Below are 22,970 nucleotides of genomic sequence, written 5' to 3'. Positions count from 1 at the left end.
CCCTCCATATACTGACTTGGAGTGCCACTGGGTATGCATGGCCTGTGTGAGTTCCCCATCCCATCCCTACTCCCCTGCCTCTTGAAGACAGGAGGAAAACGCTACACCAGAGTCACCTCTAGACTTCTCTACTCACTCCCCTGACTCTCCCATTTCCTGACTTTCATTCCTCGAGGGCCTTGGTTGAATTTTCCTGAGAGTGTTCTTGGGTCAGAGATAACCATTCTCCCTCTCCTCAGGATACCTTGGCAGGTCTTTCCATCTCCAAGGGTCCTGGCACCACCTTGTCTCCTTGTGGTGTCTGTCCCTGGGAACTGGAGCTGGCTATCTCCTGGGCGGGACTTCCTGTGGCTAGGAGCCTCACATCAGAAGCATATTGATGGAGTGATCATCTCCTTCCAAGGTTGTAGGTGTCTTCTGGGGCACCTTCTGATCATCCTCAGTGTCATTTTACACAATTACAGTCATAGATTATTACCATTTTTACTTCCTCTTTTTGTGAATTACCTGTTGAAGTCATTGGCCACTTTTTAATTGGAATGGTTTATTTATTTTTCTGTTGATTCTCAAGAGTCCTTTGCACACAAAAAATATTTTCGTATTAGCTGACACAGGTGTTACAAATATTATTCTCAGCCTGTCATTTGACTTTTAATTTTGTTTTAGATTTTTGCTAACATGCAAAGCACACTTGACACCATAGTTATTAAGAAAGCATTGTATAACTTTAAATAAGTTGGTTTTTAAGACATTGTCACTAATTTCTAGTTTTAGTTAATTTGGTTAGAAAATGTATAGGCCGAAAATTAAACAATTTCTTCTTCGAGGGATTTATTGAAGTTATATTGTAGCCTACTATATGATTTTTTTTGCAACTGAGCCATAGCATTTGAATAGAAGTTTCATTCTGTCTTTATATTTATTAACATATATCTAGGTAATACATTATTATTTACATTATGTATACTTGCTTTTTCCTATATGATTAGTCAAAGTCTAAGACATAGGTTAAAGTTTTCAACCCATGTCTTTTTCATCATTTTCTCCACTTAAGTCTCTTGACTCATGTGTTTTTTCTAAATGACTATTTAATCCACCTAATTTTTTCATTGTTATTTTCAGTTAAAATTCTACTTTGAGGCTTTCACATTATTTCTGCAACAACTGCTTTCTGTTTATTTGCATTTCTTTATTATGTCTTTGTTCAACTTGTTCTTTTTAATGTTATTGAGTCATTCTGTTTTAGGTGTTCATCTTATAGCATACAATTAGACTTTGTTTATTTAGGCAGTCTGAGAGCTTTTCTGTATTTTAACCCATTTATATTTATTGTCACAACAGAAACATTTTTACTTTATTTTGTCATTTTTATTACACAGTTTGAATGCTTTTGTGCTATTTCTTTTAAATGCATTTACTGTGTATGTTCTATTTGCTTTTTTTTCTATGAACTTTGCTTTTGGTTTCCTTTGAATTATTAAAAAATATAATTAGACACATGATTATTTACAGGAAGGCTTTCTGTTTACTTTTCCCTCTGCAAGATGAGGTGGCTAGCACGTTACTTTTGCAAACTTTCCCCTACCTCTTGAATAATTTTGTTTGTTAAGTCTCTCTGAAGGACCCTGCTATCTTAGTAAACTATTCTTCCAGAGTGGCCATCATGCTGAAGCAACAGCTCTATGGTGTGACTGTCATCCCCAAGGCGCTTCACCTAACTCCCAGGCAGCCACATGCTGTTTCACAACAGATCCTATCACCTAAGGAAGCTGCCTCTTTTCAGCCATCACCATGATCTTCAGTGGTTCCCATTGGTTCTCCACAGTTCTTTTGTTACAGCTGTTGGAGTTCCAGGCCCTGGTGAGAACACTAGTCTTTGAATCCAGTGACCTGGAGTGACCACGTAGGCCACAAAAAGATTTCACGGGGAGGTTTTCCTGTTGGTCTCATCGTCTACCTTATATTCTATCCATTGACTTGAACTGAGGAGTAAAACACAGGAGAGGGAGGGTCCTTTTTAGAGGCTGTCAGGTGTTGGAGATGAAAACTGAAGACACTTTGAACAAGAGCAGTGGTTCTGATGTCTTGCTGGTTTTTTACCTCAAAAAAATGCCTGCTTCCAGTGGTTCATCCTAATAGCAGAGATATATGACATGGGAAGATTTGAGAAATGCTAATAAGGTAGAATAAAAAGGAAAATGGAGATGAGGGCTGAGGCAGAAGGAGAGGCCCACCCTGGTCTCCAGCTTGGGTGACTGAATGGGTCGTAGTGCCACTTACCATATTCCATATTTCAGAAAGAATGGCCCGTTGGTCAATGAGGGAAAAGGTTTGAGGAGGAAGCTGTGCGGAATCTGCTGCATTCACGTCATTGATGTGTTACCTAGGTAGAAACATGGATCTGTGAACTGGATACGTAAGACGGATGTGTGGGTGAAAGGTCTAGGGTGCAGAGCTGGGCTTGGGAGTTATCAGTGCATTGGCAGCTGTTGAAGGGAGAGTGTATGCAGTGAAAAGATGACTAACGGGAGCCCACGTTAGAAGGCAGGATGGAGAAGGAGCAATGCCTACAGACCTGTGGTAGAACAGGGCCAGATTCATGAGAAAAATCATAAGAATTAAGTGTTATCTGAGCCTAAATAGAAAAAAGACCCAGAAATGGAGAGTCCATGAACACTGACAGTTGTAGAAGAATGGTCAAGTTGTGACAATAATTCTAGTAAATATTTCTTGAGAATGTACCATGTGCCATACATTGTTTTAAGTGGGGTGTTAACTCCCTTAATCTAAAAAGTCACCCAATGAGGTAGACACTGTAATTAAAGATGCAGAAAATGAGGCACAGAGCAGTAACGTAACTTTCCCAAGACCACTAACTAGCAAGTGGCACAGCCAGGACTTGAACCTAGGTACTTGGAACCAGAGTTTAAGCACTGCACTATCTTCCTTCTTAAAGTAAGATAAAGACTGAAAATATCTACGGGATTTAGCAATTAGAAGATTTTTAGTATCTTCTGTGTAAGCAGTTTTAGGGGAAGTGTGGAACATGGAATCCAGATCATATTAGGTTGAAATTTTGCAATGGAGAGTCAGGGAATGTTGGGAGTGAATGAAGATAAAACTACTGAGAATTGTAAGTGTTACTGAAACACAACTGGATGGTATTACAGAAAACCTACTGCTAAAGGGTAGTTTTTAAAGAATAGGAGAAGCTGTTGACATGTCAGAATTAGGGATGAAAGGGAGGATTTGGAGATATAGGATAGAGAGAGAAAACCAAAAAGAATCCAAAAGCTGGAAAATATAGCAAGAGTCCGGGTCAAGAGCACTGGTGTTCCTTGCAAAGCAGAGGCAGGGAATGATGTGGTTGGATATCAAGTCAATGGGTAAAATGTTAGAAGTCAGTCCCTCTCTTTCCCTCTTGCCTCTTGAAGATGTAGGTGTCTGCTGGGATTACATGGGTGCATGTTGAAAGGGCAGCAGTTGTGTAAGGTACAGGATTGCAGAAGGCAGTTGTGTTATAGGCTTGGCAAAGTTGAAATAAAGGTGCAAAGGAATGGGTGCTTTAGGAGAGACTCGTATGGAGTCTGAGGAGCTCACATGGTAGCCTGGGCCTTCTGCATTAATAAGCCAAGGATTAGATAAGAAAAGCAGAGGTCCAGGCTACCACGTGTGCCTGAGGAGCAGGTCAAGAGGAGTCAACTGGGAGAAGACTGTGGGTAGAGATTGTGCTGGAGTATGGGAAAGTGAAATTTCCAATTTCCAGAAGGTGAAAAATGAGGTGAAAGTAGGGCTAAAGTGGATTGGAGAAGGCCATTAGAACTAGAGAGGTCAAGGATGTTGGTCGTGCTACCCACACAGACATTGATATCTACTTGGTGAAGATACGGGTTGAGTGATGAGGGAAGCTAAATACATTACAAAATTTTTATGGAAATAGCAGTGTAGGTGGAAGTCAGTTGCCTTCTACTCCTGGATACCAAGAGGTAGATTGCCACTTATTTTTAAGAGTGTTATTATAAATTCAAATGTAATACGTTCCTTGGCAATGTAGAATCAAACTCATGGTAAACCCTCCTTGGCTTATGGTAACTTCCAAAGTAGGCATCTCTCTTATCCTTTATAAGAAAGTTGGGATATTAGAAAGTAGTTCTCTGTAGAAGGATGGTCAAGTTGTGGCTTGACCCTTGAAGCTGCAATGAAAAAGATACAGATTGGGGTTTCCAAGACCTCGGTGTTTGGGTTGTTTTTCCTGCATCTAAGTGTTATTTCTGAAATTCATTAAAAATATTCCATGCAACTGGTGCTTCCTTTGCTAGCTACCAAAGTGTGGCCTTTTTGCCTTGTGTTGAAAATCCCAGTCAATTGCCAGGGTAGCGTGCTGTCTTAATAGAAGGTTTCTTGGGTAGCTTCTGATGGGAAGTTGAAATATAAAGGGCTGGGGGCCGGGCAGCTTCCTATGATGAATGCCTACAACCATTTCTGTGAAATTGACTACCACCCTGTGTGTTGCAGGTGATATTTGAATCCGTCTCATTGAAGGGTCATCCTGGCTACATTGCTGTGGACGAGGTTCGGGTCCTTGCTCATCCGTGCAGTAAGTATGTCCCTTCCTCCCAACACAGCCTTGATCCGTGCCAGACTGGGTAGCATAGAGCCTACAATCCCCTCCGTTCATTCAGCTCACAAACATCTCTCTCTCTCTCTCTCTCTCTCTTTCTTTTAATCCTTCAGAAATGCTTACATACTCAATGCAATCAGTCCTGAATAAATCCATAATTTTACCGGCCTGTTCAACAGGCAGCACCTCCAGGAATTTGCAGAGAGTGGCAAAACATCTTTATTTGAATCTCTCTCCATTATTAAGGGAGTCTAAAGTCCTGATTGTTTATTAGTGGGATTCAGACCACTGAAGTGGAAGAATTAGAGGGCTTTGGATAGAATCTTGTGCAATTGTCTTTAAAAAAATAAAGAACACCACCAAAACACTGAGCAAATTAGCACACTGTTCACTTACAGAGAAAAGTACCCTGAAGCTATTAATTCTTTTAAAATAATTTTAAATATACTCATCAGCTCCGTGTAGGCATGGAGGGAGATTTCTCATAGTGGTTAGTACTTATGGTACAGCGTCAAGAGTCCTCAAAGGCGTGCCACTCCTTCATACCCATCCACTTCTTTGCCATATTTAGTCTCAGACATTGGAATGTTTTTCAGCAGGGAGATGTGGTTTCTGGGTTTGCTAAATCTCGGAGGCCGTAAGTCCTGAGTACAGGTAGTTGAGATGACATCATACCCAGTGACATTTGGTTGGGGGGACTGAAATAAAACTGATTTGCATGGAGATTATGGCAGCCCCTGGGAGGGGTAGCTGGGACGCCAGGCCCACGAGTTTGTTAGTGTTCTACAGATTGGAGATTCCCAGTAGTTTCTCGGCAGCCATCCAGTTCTAGGTAATCCCCTGTGGGCTCTCTCCACTCCTCCCATATGGCCATGTGTCGTGCTTTGGGCTGTGCTGCAGTTTGCTGCTGCCTCCAGAGACATCATGGGTCCTCCTCTCCTTATGTGCTTCTCAATCCTCCCATTTAGGGACTATTCTGATTTCAGCCTCATCCATGTTGCTTTAATTGAAATGACTTTCCATTTCTGCTGCAATGAATTTGTCAGACCCTCAGATGTAACTTCCCTCCCTCTGCCTGCCACTAGAATGCCATTGTCTGACTCATTGTCTTAGAGCCCCTTCTCTGAAGGAATTTGGAACACATTACAAATTCTGAACGTTATTTTGAGAAACTCTGTTTGGGTCCTGTGCAGGACAGATCCTCTTTCCCAAGAAGCAACTGGTATCTTAGGAATGCTGATATGCTACTGGGCTCTTCGTTGCACTGGCTGAGAGTCCCTACCCTCTGGGTTACTTCCTGAGTCTTTTAGAATTTCTCAGATGGGTCTGTCATTCAGTCATGCCTGAGGAAATGTTTCTGTTGACCCAGACTTCATGTGAAGAGGATCCCAGAAATCCCCCCAGCTATGCAGGGTTTATGTAGTAGATAGGCATATGAATCTCCTTCCCCAGGGTGAAATACTTGCCACCCTGGACTCATGGGAGTCAGCATCAGCTGCTCATTGGAGAATGATCTTTGGTCTAAGACTGGGCAACTGTGTTGGGAGATGTCAACGCTACCTGTGGTCCATTTAATTGCATGCGCTCAACCTTGCACCACCTCCAGTTTCAAGGTAGTCTCTCTGAAACATGCCTTCTGTCTTCCTCATTCCCTGCCTACATCCCATCCACTCAGAGCATGCTTGCCTCTGCCACATCTACCTGTGTTCCTGCTTCTTACCTTGTGCTGGATGCTTGGACTTTGTCTTTCTAGTGGGTGACAGCTGGCTTTTCCCAGGGGAAAATAGCATGAGTCTTGCTACCTGGATCCCAGAACTTTGTGCTCTAATGGGAGTTTTCACTTCCATCCTGATGCCCAACCTTGACACCTGTCAAGCCATAACTACCTGTCAAGCCGTAACTACCTTCAAGCCCAAAGTGGTAAAAGCTCTGCCTTACCTCCAAGCACTGACCATGGTTTGCTGTCACAAGCATATGCACCATTCTCTTTGATAAATATCCATGGGAGAGGGTTCTCTGGAGGGCACTGGAATGACTGTCCACCCCGCAAAGTCTCATGAGTCCTCTTGAAATTCTCCTTTCACTGGGGCTGCTCCTGAAGTTAGAATTCTCCTGACAACCTCACCCTCCCCCTGCAGAGGGGTGTGGGTTGCATGGTTATGAAATTGCTGAGAGCCAGTTACCCAGCAAATGGACCATGGGATATAACTCAGAAAGGCATGATCCTGGCTTTATGTCCACGTAATGTGCTTCTGTTGGGTTCAATCTCAGTGTTGAGGCAGCTTAAACATAAACTTCCCAGAAACCACTATGTGAAGACCCCATAGGAGTGGCTGGAATTGGAAAAAATTCACCTCACTATATGGACAAATACTGGCAGTGTATATAATGCCTGAGGTATATCCACAGCTCATGAATCATGTGGAGTTGAGTAGGGCCTAGCAAAGTCGCTTTCCTAAGGACCAGTGCTCAGTCCATACCTAGCCCAGGTTTTTATTCTTTCTTTCAGCAAGCGCGTATGTCAGCTATGTGTTAAGAACTTTCCTAGGCACGGTGATACTTAAGTGACTAAGAAAGGTTAGGTCCTTGTACTCATGGTGTTTGATTAGCAGGAGAGGCAATGGAAAGAAAGTCACTAAATCAGTAATATTAAGTAACCCAAAATTTCAGATAGTGAAAAGTCCTGTGGATATAATAAGTGTGGGTGTCTGGGATATGGGAGGGCTTCTTGGATATAGTGGTCAGAGGAGATATCTTTGAAAATGTGACCTGAGCTGGGACTCAAATCACAGGAAGGAGTTCACAGTCTAGTGATTTGCGGGAGGGGTGCTTCAGACAGAGGTGACAGCGATTGCAGAGGCCTTGCACAGGGAGTTGGCTTGATGCTGCCAGCATGTCCTGAGCATACGGAGCACAGGAGAAAGTGGTTAGGGCAAATGTTGGGCAGGAAAGCCTGGACCTTGGGCATCATGGTGAGTAGTTTAAATGTTTGTGTAAGTGCAGGGAGGCTCTGCTGCAGGGAGTGCTGCTGGAGAAGGGTCACTTGGGCTGCTCTGTGTTGAAGGACCATAAAGAAGATGTCAGGAAACCTAGGAGGAAGAAAGTTCTGGAGCCATGCAAGAGGCGGTGGTGGCCTGCACCAGGGTGGTTGAGAGACATCCATTCATCATCCAACAAGTATTTATTGAGCATGAGCTCCATGTCAGGCACCATTCTGGGTTTGTGGGAGTGAGAAAGACAGATTGACTGTCTGTCTTCATGGACTTCTGTTGAAGTGAAGGAGGCTGAAACAAAACAAAGTAATTATATGATTATAATCTATGTATTATATAATTATTATTCAAGTATGATATAGAATATAGAATGATATAGAAGTATGTATTATATAAATGTAAGTTATAATATATAAATATATAATCATATAATTATATAATTTACATTTATATATAATATATACATTTATAGTTATATAATGTGATTATATAATTATATGCACAGACGGTGTGTTAGTTTGCTAAAGCTGCCATAACAAAACCCCTCAGACTGGATGGCTTAAGCAACTTAAATGTATTTTATTTTCTCACAGTTCTGGAGGCTGGCAGTCCAAAATTAAGGTGTTGGCAGCACTAGTTTCTCCTGAGGCTCTTTCTTTGCTTGCAAGTGGCTGTCTTCTTGCTGAGGCCTCACATGGTCATTCGTCTGTACTCACAGTCCCTTGGTGTCTCTCTGTGCATTCACATGTCCTTCTCTGTTGAGAATACTGGTCAGATTGGATTGGATTAGGGCTTTCCCTAAAGGGCTCATTTTAATTTCATCACATCTTCAAAGGCCCTGCTGCTCAATATATTTGAGATACTGGGGGTTAGGGTCATATATCAAAAGATAAATCTGGGGGAGGCACAGTTCAGACCATGACAAATGATAAGCAGGGCAATGAAGAAACAGAGCATAGAGGTGGCCAGAGGTGCACAGATTAGAGACCCATTTAGGAGGCAGAGCCAACTGGTCTCATCTGATGAATTGGATTAGGAGTCAGGCCTCAGACATGGCGCACTCACAGATTTCCAGCTTAAGCAAGGTGGTGCGAGCCGGGGAAGAACTGAGCAGGCTGCCTTGTGAGGAGCCAGCTATGGGCCCCAGGGGCTGCTTTCAGGGATTACCTGTTATGCAACTGGATAGTAGCTTCTGAACTCCCCTTTAGACTAATGGTGCTTTTCCCCAACCTCCAGTCTTAGAATTTATGACTTCGCTCGTAGATGGTTAAAAATTTAACTATATTGAAATATATGCATTCAATTCAAAAAAGCCTGTGGACATAAAGTCTTTTTAATTCTCCCCTTCTGTCCTCTAAAACATATTTTCTATTAACATACGGTCAGAGTTTATCAATAAGTGATTCCACTAAATATTCCAAAAGTTCCAGGGAGCGAGTGACTGATTTGCAATTGTATCTTCCATTGATTGGCACTGAAATTAGAACTGTAGATAATCGCCTCCAAGCTCCCAAAACAGTAAGCAAAAGACAGGCGTAATACTCAAAGGAAATTATTTTCTCTTACAAAGGGAAACCTCTCATCTATATTTTATAGCCCATTTAACATTTTTGTGTTATTCTAAAAGTATTCTAGCCTTAGTTACCCTCTGCTGCTGTTTCTCAGTGTTAGCCATTAGCAGGGCCAAGGCAGTTATAACTGTGTGCCATAAATGTCAGTATGATTTTTCCAGTCTGTTTCAAAGTTTCTAGCTTCTAAGTTGACTTTTCTTTCCCCCTCACAATCTTGTGGGGCCATGTCCCTGAGCCCACAGAGTGTCTGCGGCATGTTTCTCCACAATTGTGTGGCTTCCTACTGAGCACTGGCAGGTTTAAAGAGCAAGATAAAGGGCACAATAATATGTCTTCAGATGCTGCACTGACATCTGCAGGAGTCTAAATGTCACCAACATCAAGGCGTTTTTGCCCCAAATGCACAGCCAGTCTTCTGTTAAGCCCATTCAGTGGCACCCAATCTGGGCGGAATTGGGTCTTAGTGCGGAGTGAGTAGGAAATGCTTAGAACCACGAGCTGATGGCTGACCTGGGTACAAAGGTCAACCGTGTTTGGCTGAAGGTGAGTGAGTTGAAGCTCGTGGAGGATAAGTTCTCTCCCAGAGCAGCAGATGCTGCGGGAAGGCGACAGTTGGGAGAGCCTGTGGCTGATGGGCAGGCTGTGTGAGGTCATGGAAGAAGGAGGGTCAGAGAGGCCAGGAACACAGGGAAGAGGACCGAACAGGTCCTCCACATAAGCACAATCCCCAGAGAGCACTGCCTGTCATGAGCCAAGGATGACCCAGAGCCCCAGGGAGCAGAGACAATGGTCCTGAGCAAGAAGAGAGTGGTCTAGATCAGCTCCTGTGCTGGGAACTGCAATTGGGGCTGGCCTTCATGTGATGCCCACAGCGTACTGCATGGAGTGGTGGGGACGTTCCTGCACGTATGGGGCTGGATCGGGTGAGACTGGCTAGTGGAAATTGTTGCAGTTGACTTACATAGGAGCTACGTATCAGAGACCGCAGATTGATAGAGCCTGCCTGCCCACATGTTTTGTTAATCCTGTATTGTGTTTTAATAACATGTTGAGTTTAGAGTGAGAGACTTCATGTAAAGTCTGGATTTCTTACTGGCCTTGAGAAATCAGATGTTTGACACCCCTATACAAAGCATGCATGCCTGGCCTACCTCTGCTGAATTTAAGTAGGAACTGCCTCCTTTCAGTGGGACGCAGAGTCTCTCTCCATTTCCCTCCAGTCCTCACCACTCCTATTGTCTCCCCAGTGCTAAGGCTACTGGTGGATGCCAGTTGTTATTGTGCTTGCAACATTGCTTTTCTTATATAAATAAATGTTTATTTTTCTCAAGTCTCTATCCAAAGTGGGAAAATAAAAGATGGGGCAAGGAAGTTGTATTTTTGTTCTGTTTTACAGCTGAACAACTTTATCAATTTACATAACTGGCTCTTGTAGGTGCATGCGTTCATAATCTCTGCTGTAAATCGCCAGTATTTGCCCAGAATATTCACACTAGGAGGCATTAAACATCTAAACTCTCTACCACTGAACCTAGAAGGGAGGGAAGAAGAGGAATTGAAGATGAAAGAATCAAGGTGAAAGGTCTGTTGCTAAGAAGGAGGAAGTGGAGAGGAGTCAGAGGCATGCCAGGGACATTGATCCAGAGAAGATTCATTGCTAATTGTACATATCCCAGAGGTTAAACCATTTTCTCGAAGGGTAAGGGAAGAGTGTTTCTTTGTAAAACCAAACACAGAGTTTCCCAGCATTGGAGCTAAGACTCTGCACTCCCTTCCCACCTGGGGTGGATGTGTTCACTCCCCCTTTAAACCTGTGGTATGAACAGACTTACAAGGTTCACTATATTTCCACTTCAAGAATGGACTTGAACTGATAGTTCCAAAAATAACTTTATAAAATGATACAGGAGAGCCAAAAGGAAACAATTTCAGACAATCGAAGCAGCATGGCATTTGTCAAGTTGACTAGATGCAGGAATTTTCAACTCTGAAAAGCCCATAGAAGTGGTTTTCCCTGGGCCTTGGGTCCTTGACACCAGCCAGCCATGGTGGTTCAAAGGTAGCCTGAGGGATCTCTGAGCTGCTGTTATTAGTTTAAAAACCTGAGCAAAAGTACATTGGGGAAATGGGGATACTGCCCACTTCCTGGATTTTTCTGGGGGTTTCCGTGAGATACGACGTGTCAAGTTCTTCAGACAGTGTCAGAGTCATCCTAAGTGATACATGAACTCTTCACTGAGCCAGGCCACTTCTCAAGCACCAATTCCACCCTGCCCAGTGCTCTCCCAAGAAGTCTGCCTAATTGTTCCAAGATTCTTGGCTTTTGCTGAGCTTTATAGGTGCTGACACAGATAGGTAGACCAAATATTTCAAATCAAGGAAAAATAGCAAGGAAAGGGGTCACTTTTAATAAAATATTTGGGAGCATGGAAAGAAACCTGAACCAGCAGCACAGCCCTGACTGGGAGCCCCTTCTGCAGACCCTGGAGTCTATCTGGAGACACCATCCTCATTCCCAGTGCCCAGGAGGCAAAGGAGCATAGCTGCTTGTTAAATGCTGAGTCTGGGGCTAAAGTGGACCTGGATTCAATTCTGTTTCTGTCTTTCACTAGTGCTGTGTAGCTTTTTCAGCACATTAAACTTGCTGAGCCTCGATTTCTGCCTAACAGGGAAATCATAATAGTGTCTGCTTTATAGGAACGTCATGAAGTTAAGTTAGATAGAGCATGCAAAGCATTTATCATAGTACCTGGCATTGTAGGAGCTCTCAGTAAACGACATTATTGTTACTATTTGCGTCTCTGTGTATTTGACTCCCTCTAGAAAGATGGCCAAAGCCTCCTGTTAAACCTCCTTGGTCATCTCCTAACTCTCCATTTGTTTCCATTCTGGGGGTGGTCCCAGCTCATCACTGATTTGATTGATGGCATAGAGATTCTTCATTGTGCCTCAGTGAAGAAACCAATCCTTCTAGATACAAGTTATCAGCCGATGGAGAGCTGTTACTTATGTTATTATTTGTAGAGAGCACGTAGGTGAGAACCCTTCTCCACAAAAAAGGAAAGAGATGGACCCAGGTTACTCAATATAAAACGTAGACTTAATACGAAGAGTGTCTGCTCGTACACACTCTGATTTTCATTTGAAAGACCTTTTCCCTGTTATGTCCAGTCCCTAGAATCAATACTCCCTCTCATGCTCAGAAAGCACCACCACAGAGTAAGACTCTGGGGTCTTGTGACATTGGGCACATTTCTAGAATTCTCTGTGCCTCCGTTCATTCACTGTGAAATAGAGAAAATAACACTACTGACTGCATTGGGTCAGGTGAGTTACTGCAGAGACACTTCATGTGGTACTTATCACATAGCAAGCGCTAAGAATGACAGCTACTCATGCTTTCCTTCTCTTTTCCTCCCTCTTCCATTCTTTGTCTTCCTCATCATCTTCCTCATCAGCATCGTCGCCCAGGCCAAGCGTACAGGTATCAGGCCCAAAGGTGCTTCACTACAGCTTTCTTTTTTTTGCTTCTTGAGGTTACAGGGAAGCATCACCTATCATGAATATCTACACTCCTCCTGCCCCCCAATTTTTCTTCTAACTTTCGGTATCGTAGTTTCACCTTTTGTGCAATGCCAGCCCCAGAAGAATGATCAATTTGGGTGTATTCTAGGCATGTTTGTGCCAATTTCACAGAGCAACATTGCATAGCAGCTAGTAATAGGACATAGAGATCTAAATTCACGTCCTGTTTCCCTCACCCTCTGGATGTGTGTCTGTGCCAAATGATGATGTAAACCCTTAGAGCCTTGATTTTCTGATCTGTGAAATGGTGATACTGTCCCCTTCATGGATTTTTGTGAGGTTTCAGTGAGATACTGCGTGTAAAGTTCGAACAGTGCCAGATTCATAATAAGCGATCAATGAACTCTTTGCTGAGCTGGGCCACTTCTCAAGTCCCAATTCCACCCTGCCCGGTGCCCATCCTGAGCTGCCATCCACCAACAGGGAAGTGGTGCAGGCTGCTGAATCTCATTCTTATGTGTTCTTTGGTTTCTCTCTTAGGAAAAGCACCTCATTTTCTGCGACTGCAAAACGTGGAGGTGAATGTGGGGCAGAATGCCACATTTCAGTGCATTGCTGGTGGGAAGTGGTCTCAGCATGACAAGCTTTGGCTCCAGGTAAGCGTGACAGAAGCCTCTGCTCAGACTTGTTAGGATAAGAAAGGGAAAAGAAGAAATGGAAGGAAGCAGCTCTATGGCAACACAAGTGTATTGAACAAAGACCTGAGGAGGAGGACACCAGCTAGCACTGGAGCCCGCCCCTGCTTACAAACTGGGGTAATTATAGGTCCAGGTGGGAGAGGTCTGGGCTTGTGAGATGGGGTGGGTGGTGTGGTCAGCTGCTGATAAGCAAGGAGTTTCCTGGGGTCAGGTGGTTAAGTCTGGGACTTGTCTGGCGGGATGTGTCTCATGGCCCGAGCTCCAGTAGAATTTTCTGCTCTAACCAGCATTTGCAAAATGGCAGAGGTTTACAAAATGGGGCAGCTTGGGCTAACAATGGTGCCTTCTCCCTTGATAAGGGTAGAAAGTGTGTGCTGTGGCGAAGGGTTTGCTGTGTAAGGGGAAGGGATATTTTTAAAGTACTTCTGTTCCTTTGATGGTGCCCTGCATCTATGATCTTGTTAAATCTTAACTGCAATTCTGCTAGGCAGGCTTTGGTATAACCATTTCATACATGCAGAAACCGAGACCACAACCTCAAAGTTCTATAACTGGAATTTGTAACTGTGACCTTTTCCAACTACCCTCTAACAAACTTTGTCTTTTAATTGTAGATTACTAGGGCTAAGGCAAACGGAATATCTTAGGTTCTGGGTATGTGGTTGTCATGTAATCTTAACTGGAAGGTTCTTGGATATCCAGTGATTGACTAGTACATCTGGATAAAATTAGAGAGTTGCTCTTTATGGGAATTTTTCACTAAAATGAGCAATCTGTCTGTTCTTTGGTTAAATAAGTCCATTAGTAAAGTCCATCAGGGAAGTGTTTTAAGCTTGAATTTGCCTTCCTGTTATTTCTGCTAATTCATGCTACTTTCCAAGAAAGATGAGAAAGGATCTCTTTGAGTGGGGGTTAGAGACAGAGGGCGACACACAGAACTAAAACATAACTTGTTAGAACATTAGCATACTTGTATTAATACCAACACAAATAGCAAGTTTTTGGAGCAGCGCAGAAGTGGGAGCTGTGCTGTTTGGTGCAGGAACCACTAACTACATGTGGCTGTGGTTATTTAACATTAAAAAAATTATTTCTATACAAAAATTAGCTGGTCGTGGTGGCGAGTGCCTGTAATCCTGGCTACTTGGGAGGCTGAGGCAGGAGAATCACTTGAACCTGGGAGGTGGAGGTTGCAATGAGCTGAGATTGCACCAGTGCACTCCAGCATGGGCAACAGAGCAAAACTCCTTCTCAAAAAAAAAAAAAAAAATTCTAAATAGCTTTATTGAGTTATAACTGAGATGTGATGTTTAAAGTATACAGTTTTAATATGTTTATGTGTGAAAGTATTACCACAATCAAGATATTGAATGTACGCATGACATCCAAAATTCCATTCCCATGTATAATCACTTCCTTCTGACCTCCCCACTCCCATCTGTTGCAGGCAACCCCCAGTCTGCTTGCTGACAATACGTATTAGCTTGCATGTTCTAGAATTTTATATAAATGGAAGCATGCAGTGTGTACCCTTCTTTCCTACAACATACTTATGTTGTTGTGTGTAACAATATTTATTATTTTTTGCTAAGAAATATTTCATAGAATGGATGTGCTACTATTTGTTTAGCCATCTACCTGTTGAGTTGTTGGCAGTTTCTGGCTGTTACAAAGAAGTTGCTGTGAGCATGCATGTGTGAGTCTTCGTATGGACATGTTCTTTCATTTCTCTTGGGTATGAAAGTGAATTAGAAGTGGAATGGCAGGGTCATCTGGTAGATATATGTTTAACTTTAAAGAACAACGAGCTGTTTGAAAAAATGGTTGTACCATTTTACGTTCCTACCAGCAGTCTATGAAAGTTCTAGTTGCTCCATATCCTCACCAGCACTCATTATGGTCAGTCTTTAGTTTTAGCATTTGAATAGGTGTGTAATGGGAGCACGTTGTAGTTTTAATTTACATTTCTTTGAGGACTGATGATACCAAACATATTTTCATGTATTGTTTTGCCTAGCTGTCTCTCCACACACTTTGCTGGAAGTTCATGTTGTCACTTCTCTTCTTGAATTTAAGCCATTTCCTGCAGTTAGAAAATCCTTGGGAGTAAAGAGCCCATCTAGGGGCCAACAGTTCCTCCTTGCCACTTAGCAGCACTGCAGAGTGAAATACCTGTTCTTTCTGCTTCCCAAGGTTGCTTGCAGACCACAGGAGAGCGCAGGAAGCCTCCACATGTCACCTCAGTATTCGGTAGTGTTATTTACTCTTTTCATAACAATTAGTGTTCAGATGTATTAGGCTGCCAAGAAGCTGTGTGATTTCAATGGCATTGCCTCAGGTGGGTCATGAGAATGAGGCAGGACCATCACAATATTTTCAACAACTTTGTTTGGGTTTTCCAATTATTTTCTGATTGTTATTGTGGCAGTTCTGAGTTGCATGCCCTGAACCTTGGGTCTGTCAGTGGGAGGATGTTAAAGGAGATCATAATTGAATATTTGAAGAAAACAGATGGAAACACATGACATGGAGCTCTTCCACGTCTTATCTTCTTGTCAGTGTAAACCAAATCTTATTTCACAAAACGTCTTCCAGGTGGCTTTCAATGGGACATAAAACATGACAAGATATCATAAATTAAAAGTGAGGCAACACCAGATAGAAGGAAAAAATACACAGAGCTGGTAATAATGCAAAAACCGCATTTCTGCACACCTGTTACTAACTGGCGGGTCACACACACAGCCTGCAGCTTTGTAACCATTAGTGGAATAAAGGAAACTCGTCAGATACACAGTTCACAATGTCTGTGAGATTAAAAAAAAGCAATTGCTCAGGAAAATTCTACCTGTTGTTCACACAGAAGCCAGACAGGAATTGTTCCCAGGAGTCCCTGTAAAGAAAACACTGTATGATGCAATGAACAGTTTTCCCCACCACAGTCTTACTGAGGTCACACAAGTGAGTTTCACAGGCCTGTTTCTTATGACGGCTGTGAGAAAGCAGTCTGGGGAGGAGAAGGCGGAGAGAGGGATGAAGTGGACAAGAAGATATGGCAGCATCCGCTGCTGTCTGCCAATCTGTCTCCATCCTGGGGCACTTGAAACGTATCTGGGAAGTGAATAGATTCAATAACGATTTTTCCAAGGAAACTTCCCTAAATATTGTCTCTCTCATCTACATTTCAGAAAATATGGGGAGGTACACAGTTTATATTGTGCTCTCTGACAAATACCTGTGTGGCTAGGTAAGTCCAGGCTTATATGCAGTAGGGTAATTGGAAGTAGATTGTATTAGTCAGGGTTCTCCAGAGAAGCTGTGTGTGTGTGTGTGTGTGTGTGTGTGTGTGTATAATTTTATATATTTTCATATGTAATAGTATGTTATATATTATATAACATGATTATATATAATTGTTATCCTATATTATATATAATAATATATTATATAACATAATATATAAAATATATAATTATATGTAATGAATATATTTATATATTTAAAATATATATTTATGTATAATCTTTATATAGCACTTATTAAAGAAAATATTTATACATTTTATAAAATATAAAATATATTATAAAATATATTAAGGAAAATATTTATATAAGTATATATTAATATATATTTGTGTATATATAGTATTTTTTAATGAGTGTTTCCTTATAGATGGAAACAATTCCATCCATAGTAAGTCTTTTCCTTCCATATATAATAAGTCCTTCCTATGTGGAAGGAAAGGACTTAGTACAAGGAATTGACTCATGTGACTGTGGTAAGTGAGAAGTCTCATGATCTCCCATCTGCGAGCTGGAGATCCAGGAATGGCAGTGGTGCAATTCCAGTCCAAGTTCAGGAGAAGACCATTATTCCAACTCAGGCAACCAGGGAGGAAGCAAAAGGGGCAAACTCTTCTTCCCCTGCTTTTCTGTTCTATTCTTCCAGAGGTTGGATGGTGTCCATTCATGCTGGGGAGGGCCATGTACTTTACTGAGTCCACTGATTCAAATGCTCATCTCATCCAGACACCTTCACAGACACACCCAGACATAATGTTTAATTTGGGTACTCTGTTAGAGTCAAGTTGACTCATAAAATTAACCGTTGCATAGGTTAACATCTTTCTACGAAAAGAAGGCATCTATCAAGACTCCTGCCACCCCAGAGATGATCACAGCCACCATCCAAGACAGGCCAAGGCAGTGGCCAGTTTCTCATGAGATGTTTCTTCAGATGTGTCCTAGCACTGGAGGACTGGCTGGCACTCTCGCCATTGTTCTGCCTCCTATAATAAGGCTGCGGTGACTTAGCCTGAGAATTTCCAAAGCAAATGAAACAGGCACACCATGGCCAAAAGAGTCTCTAGAAGACAGCTACAGCAGGCCTACTGTTTAGCAATGCTACTTCCTGCTGTAGCTTCTGAGATATGCTGAGGAGTTTCGCTAAGTTACTGAAAGTGGTAACTTTTCAAATCAGCCAGTTGTAATTTAGGGAAATGAAGATGTTGTTTCCGGGATGGCAGGTATGTCAGTGGCTCTTCTTTCTGACAATGATTAGAAAGCAGCCAGTGGACTCATAGTTTGAGATAAATCCCTGTTGCCTGTGTCATGGAATGCTGGCCTTCCTTTCTGTAGAGTGGGACTTTATAGCTTGCTTTTCCTTACGTGGTTTTGGATCATAAACTAACACGTTAAAAGGAGGACCAGCCAATGCCTTTGTTTTGCACCCCTCTGGAAGCTTTATATGTCTTTGGAAGACCCCATCTGTTGGTGCTGGCTTTTGTGGAATTATAGTTCAAGTTCTACATGAGAATCAATAGACAGGACCGATGCAGAAATGCAAACACGTGAGCCTAGAACAATGGTAGTGAATCAGGGAAAAGGATTATAGAAGGATAGTAAAAAATTATAAGCAAGTTTTTCTTGTCCTAGGATCATGTCTCCTTGAGGTGAAGTGTATGATGACATGGTCTGTGGTGGAAGGGGCGCAGTCATAACTTGCTTATTCCTTATGTGATACATTGGCCTGAGGAATCTGGACGTGTAACTTTGCAAGCAGTTTTTCAAGCAAGGAGATGGTGTGCATTCTAAGGGGAATAGCCACTAAGCAAAGTAGTCTACAGTTTTGTGGAGTCCTTTAAAAAATGAAATTCAGGGTACAACTAGGTGGGACTATACCAACATAATTATAAGTGTAGCACAGTGGAAATGTAAATGGGTACCAGTTTTCTGCAAGATAATTAGGCAGTTGATATCTCAAGCCTTAAATGTGCGTATTTTTCCAACGAGTAAATTTACTTATGGAAATTTACCTAAGGAAATATCCAGAGATGGGGACAAAAATGTATCTGCAAGTGTGTTCAGTAGGACAAAAGGCTAGAAAGAACCTACATTTTCAGCAAAAGAGATTAAGTAAATAAGGGAATGGTATCATTAAATATCAGATTATACAGGTATATTTAATAACATTTTCATAACAGGTAAGTGAAAAGGATGAGTTATAGAGTCACATAATAATATATTAAGCTTTATGAAAAATAAATACACATATACATGCTCAAATACATAATGTATATAAATATATATAATCTGTATATATTTACGTATATACATACACACTCCTATAACTGCATGAAACACATATTAAGACACTTAATTGATTGTAATAATAGATTATGATGCTTTTTATTTTCAGCACCATTCTTTTCTGTTTTATCCAAATAATCTAAAATGCATACACTAAACCAACATAAACAAAATGCTACTAAAAAAAAGAAAGATGGTCACTTTTTCCCAGTTACAGAATATTCCTAGTAAGAAGCCATGTACCCTAGAACATAAAGTATAATAAAAAAATAAAAATAAAAAATATAAAAAAAGAAGCCTTTGCTGGATTTGGCATAACTAATTCCAACAGTGAGGACACAGGTTTTTCCCACACCCCCATCATCACTATCAGACGCTACTCATCCAGAAGGATGTTTAGAGACAGGAGAGTGTCCTCCTGCCTTTATCAAGGAGCATGGCGGATGGGGCTCCTTCTTTGAATTCCTCAGGGACTCCAGAGCAGAGTCTGTCAGCCCTACCATGGAGCTGACTTTCAGGCTTCCCTACAAAGGATTCGCTCCACGAGTTGTTTATATGACAAATAACATTGAAAGACTCTCAGAAATGAAGCCATGTGTCCAAACGCCCTGTGCAGATCTCTGTAGGGACAGTGTATGTTTTCAGGCAAGTTGCATGCACTGGACTGGGAGCAGATCTGAATCTGGCAGGAGAAGTTTCCTGCCTGCGCTCTGAGCCTATAGGCTCATAGCAGCAGCCGCACCAGGGTTGATGAGCTGAGGAGGCTCCTCAGTCTTTACTGCAGCTGGTTCGCCCAGTAAACCTGTTTCCTCATTCCTGCAGGGCTGCTGCTGGCCTCTGAGGCTGTGAGTGTTTGGGAGACCAGCTCCTCCTCCAACCTGCCTGCCTCTGAACCTTCTGTGTGGGATTTCTGTTGACAATCTAGTGGTCACGCTGCAACTAAGCATTGATGATAATGTAATGATACTATGCATAACAGCTGATGTTTATTAAGTGCTTGCACATTGGATGTATTTAATTCTCATAATCAGTCTTTCAGGTAGGTGTGATTGTATTCCCATTTATAGATGAGGAGACTGAGCCTTAGATGGGTAGATGATATCCTCGGAATTACACCGGCAGTGAGCAGCAACAGCATGATGTGAACGAACATAGATCCTTTTTTTTAGTCCTGGGCTCATTCTTCCTTGCCTACCTCATGGCCCTGTTACCTTGGGTTACACTCCAGCCTTTCCTTCTATATAGGAAGCTTTCTATTTAAAAACAGATTTCTTTATTTAGCATATATTTACACACCTACGCTGAACTAGATACTTAAGTATGTTTTAATTTCTCAAATCTACATGAGATCAATGAAATAAAAATGCCCTTGGAATTATTTTTGAATTGCCTCCCCACCCCCCGGTTGCCTTCTTAATTCTCTTATCCCCTTAGCCACATTCTTTAAATGTGATGTCTACACGTGAATGAGGCTTTCTTCAGTGCCCACCTCTTCCAAGGAGTGGCCCTTGTAAATTTCCCCAGTGCTTTCCTCATTGCTATAGCCAAGGGGTGCGTCTCAGGCCTTATGCTTTTCAGATTTGATGATGCTGACTGCTCCCTCCACAAAAATCTTACTGCCCACTTGAAACCGTCTATCAATGAAGGGCCTAAAATTTTACCTTATTTGGAGGCTCCCAGGGTAAACTGCCACAGTGGCATAGATGCTGACAGAAGACATGAGACTTCTGGGTCAGAGACAAAGAACTTTATTATTCACTACACAGCAAGCAGCAAAAGTTTGATGTTCTCATTAGTTTCCTTTGTCCCCCACCAAGCCCTGTGGGACTGACGCCAGGTCCCTCCTGACTCTTTGCGGGAGTTCTAAACCCAGAAATCAACCCAAAATGAGCAGTCAGCCATGTACATAGTGTTTCAGCACAGCTAATCAAAAATGATTTATGTCTACTTCTATTTCTTCTGACTTTTAATAAAGAATAATCAAAAGCTATTCTTTAGAGGCTGCCAAAAAGGTACAAATGTGATCTTAAGAGAATCAGTGGGCTAGATTTTAGCAAGTTTCCAAATGTCATGCTGTCGCAGCAGTGTGACTAGAAGTGAAAAGAATATTCATTACAAGTGAATTGTGGGAATTTCACCTAAATATTTTCTGGCCAGGAAATTCCTGGAGCAATTGGAACAAATTTCAGCTGGAAATGCTGGGCCTAATTTTATTTTATTTTTATATTTTTATCTTTATCTTATTTTTTTTATTTGGATGCCAGAAGTTCAAACCAGCACATGGAAGGCTTCCAGAATCCTGCATTAGAATATCTCCTGTAAACCAGGCATAGTATCTGTTGTGCAAAACCAGAAATTGTTTCCTTTTATTAAAGACACTACTGTTTCCACTTCTGCCAGTTACAAGTCAATTTCAAGGCTTCCTGCTTTTTCTGAAATAATGACAGCCATTTTTGTAGTCTTGTCTTACCGCTTTGTGAAGGAAATAATGTCATGACAGCAAAGGAGAGTGGATGGGGAATTGCAAAATGGCAAGGCCATTACAGAAACCTTGATAGATAATCAGGTGGTAGGGAAATAGCACTCTCCGTGGCATCAGGTGCAACTCTTGACTTCCTCTCTAGGTGGTTCCTAAAAATAGAGGGGTCTTGCCTTGCCTGGGGGTGGAAGGATGCGCTTGTGCTAGGGACAGAACATTAAAGTGTAGCTATTACAGCCCCTGTTCTTCCAAGGAATGTGTGCTCTCAAATCCAGCTGACTTATCCACACAAAACAAAGTAAGCCAAGGGAGGTTGGGATTTGAGTTGTTTTTAAAGAGCAAGGCAAGCAGATGAAAAAGGGGAAAGAAAAAGAGAGATTTCAAAGGCAACTGTTGCCATAATCAGAGAAACATGAACGTAAAATGGGATTAAGCAGAACCACCGATTAGGCTGTAAAATGACTTTGTTCAATTTAGAACATGTATCCCTCCTGTAAGGATGAATTGGGAAAAAAAAAAAGGGGTTCACCTTCTGGGCAGATGCAACTCCATGGATATGTAGCTTGATACGCAGATAGAACCCTTGGGCAAGGCACAAAGGTGACCTCCCTCCAAAGGGGCCCAGTCAGGACTCATGGCTGTAGTCAGCACTCCTGGCTCTGCCAGTGGAGTATAGGTTGGATTTGGGGGCCACACCTCTCGCCTCTTAGCTGGGCACCATTGGGGCAGTGACCAGTTGCTCATCCTCGAGGCATGGTCTTAGATTTAAGGAATTTTTCCATTCATGTGTTATGTGATATTGTTTGGCTCCTTTAAGGGACTTAAGAGGACATTCGCTTTTAAGTCCTTGAGACCCAGGGCAAAGTCAGCAGAATTAGCATCACCAGGGAACCAATTAGAAATGCTAATTATCCAGCCTCACCCCAGACCTCCTAAATTACCCTCTAGGTGATTCTGATGCACATTAAAATTTAGGAACTACTGTTCTAGACTGAAAGAGTGGGGATAAGGAAACCTCACCCCAACCTAATAGTATACCATGTATGCCTTAACTTAATAACATGTAGAATCTGATAGCCAAGAATGTAGGAAGATACTGTGTTCCTTCTTACATATATATTTCTGACTTAAGGTCTTCCAAGATTTCCAGAAAGCTAGGCATTGGGCTTCTATCACAGAATTTCCCAAACTGTTTTCTATGAAGCAGTCATTTTCAGCAAGATAGCATTAGATATTCTTTGAACAAACAAAGTAAGTTTCTGGAACACTGCACTCTCTACCCCACTTTCACAGAGTTGCTAAGTGTAACTGTGTACTGTTAAGTACTAGATAGCAGATGGGTGATGTGATTAATGTCTCAGTGTCTGGTATCAGATCACCTGGGTCCAATCCTAACTCAGCCCCTCAGTAAAGTGATACTAGGTTTTGTTCCTCCTAGTAAAGTTCATGGACCAGCAGCATCCGCAAGACCTGAAGCATTCCAGTCCCCATTATA

The 22,970-nt window shown here is 42.1% G+C and overlaps 1 protein-coding gene across 15 annotated transcripts in view; it reads left to right on the top strand.

Annotated features, from left to right (window-relative positions):
- PTPRT (protein tyrosine phosphatase receptor type T) overlaps positions 1-22,970 on the top strand; it is a 1,114,889-nt gene that overhangs the window by 406,442 nt on the left and 685,477 nt on the right. For all 15 annotated transcript variants that reach the window (XM_074003238.1, XM_005569031.5, XM_005569028.5 and 12 more), the window contains exons 4-5: positions 4,516-4,597; positions 13,251-13,366. In XM_074003238.1, the coding sequence (XP_073859339.1) occupies positions 4,516-4,597; positions 13,251-13,366 (198 nt within the window). The remainder of the gene's footprint in view (positions 1-4,515; positions 4,598-13,250; positions 13,367-22,970) is intronic.

Source organism: Macaca fascicularis, chromosome 10, assembly GCF_037993035.2.
Source record: "Macaca fascicularis isolate 582-1 chromosome 10, T2T-MFA8v1.1".
NCBI classification, from domain to species: Eukaryota; Metazoa; Chordata; class Mammalia; order Primates; family Cercopithecidae; genus Macaca; species Macaca fascicularis.
This window is presented reverse-complemented; position numbering and strand designations above follow the sequence as displayed.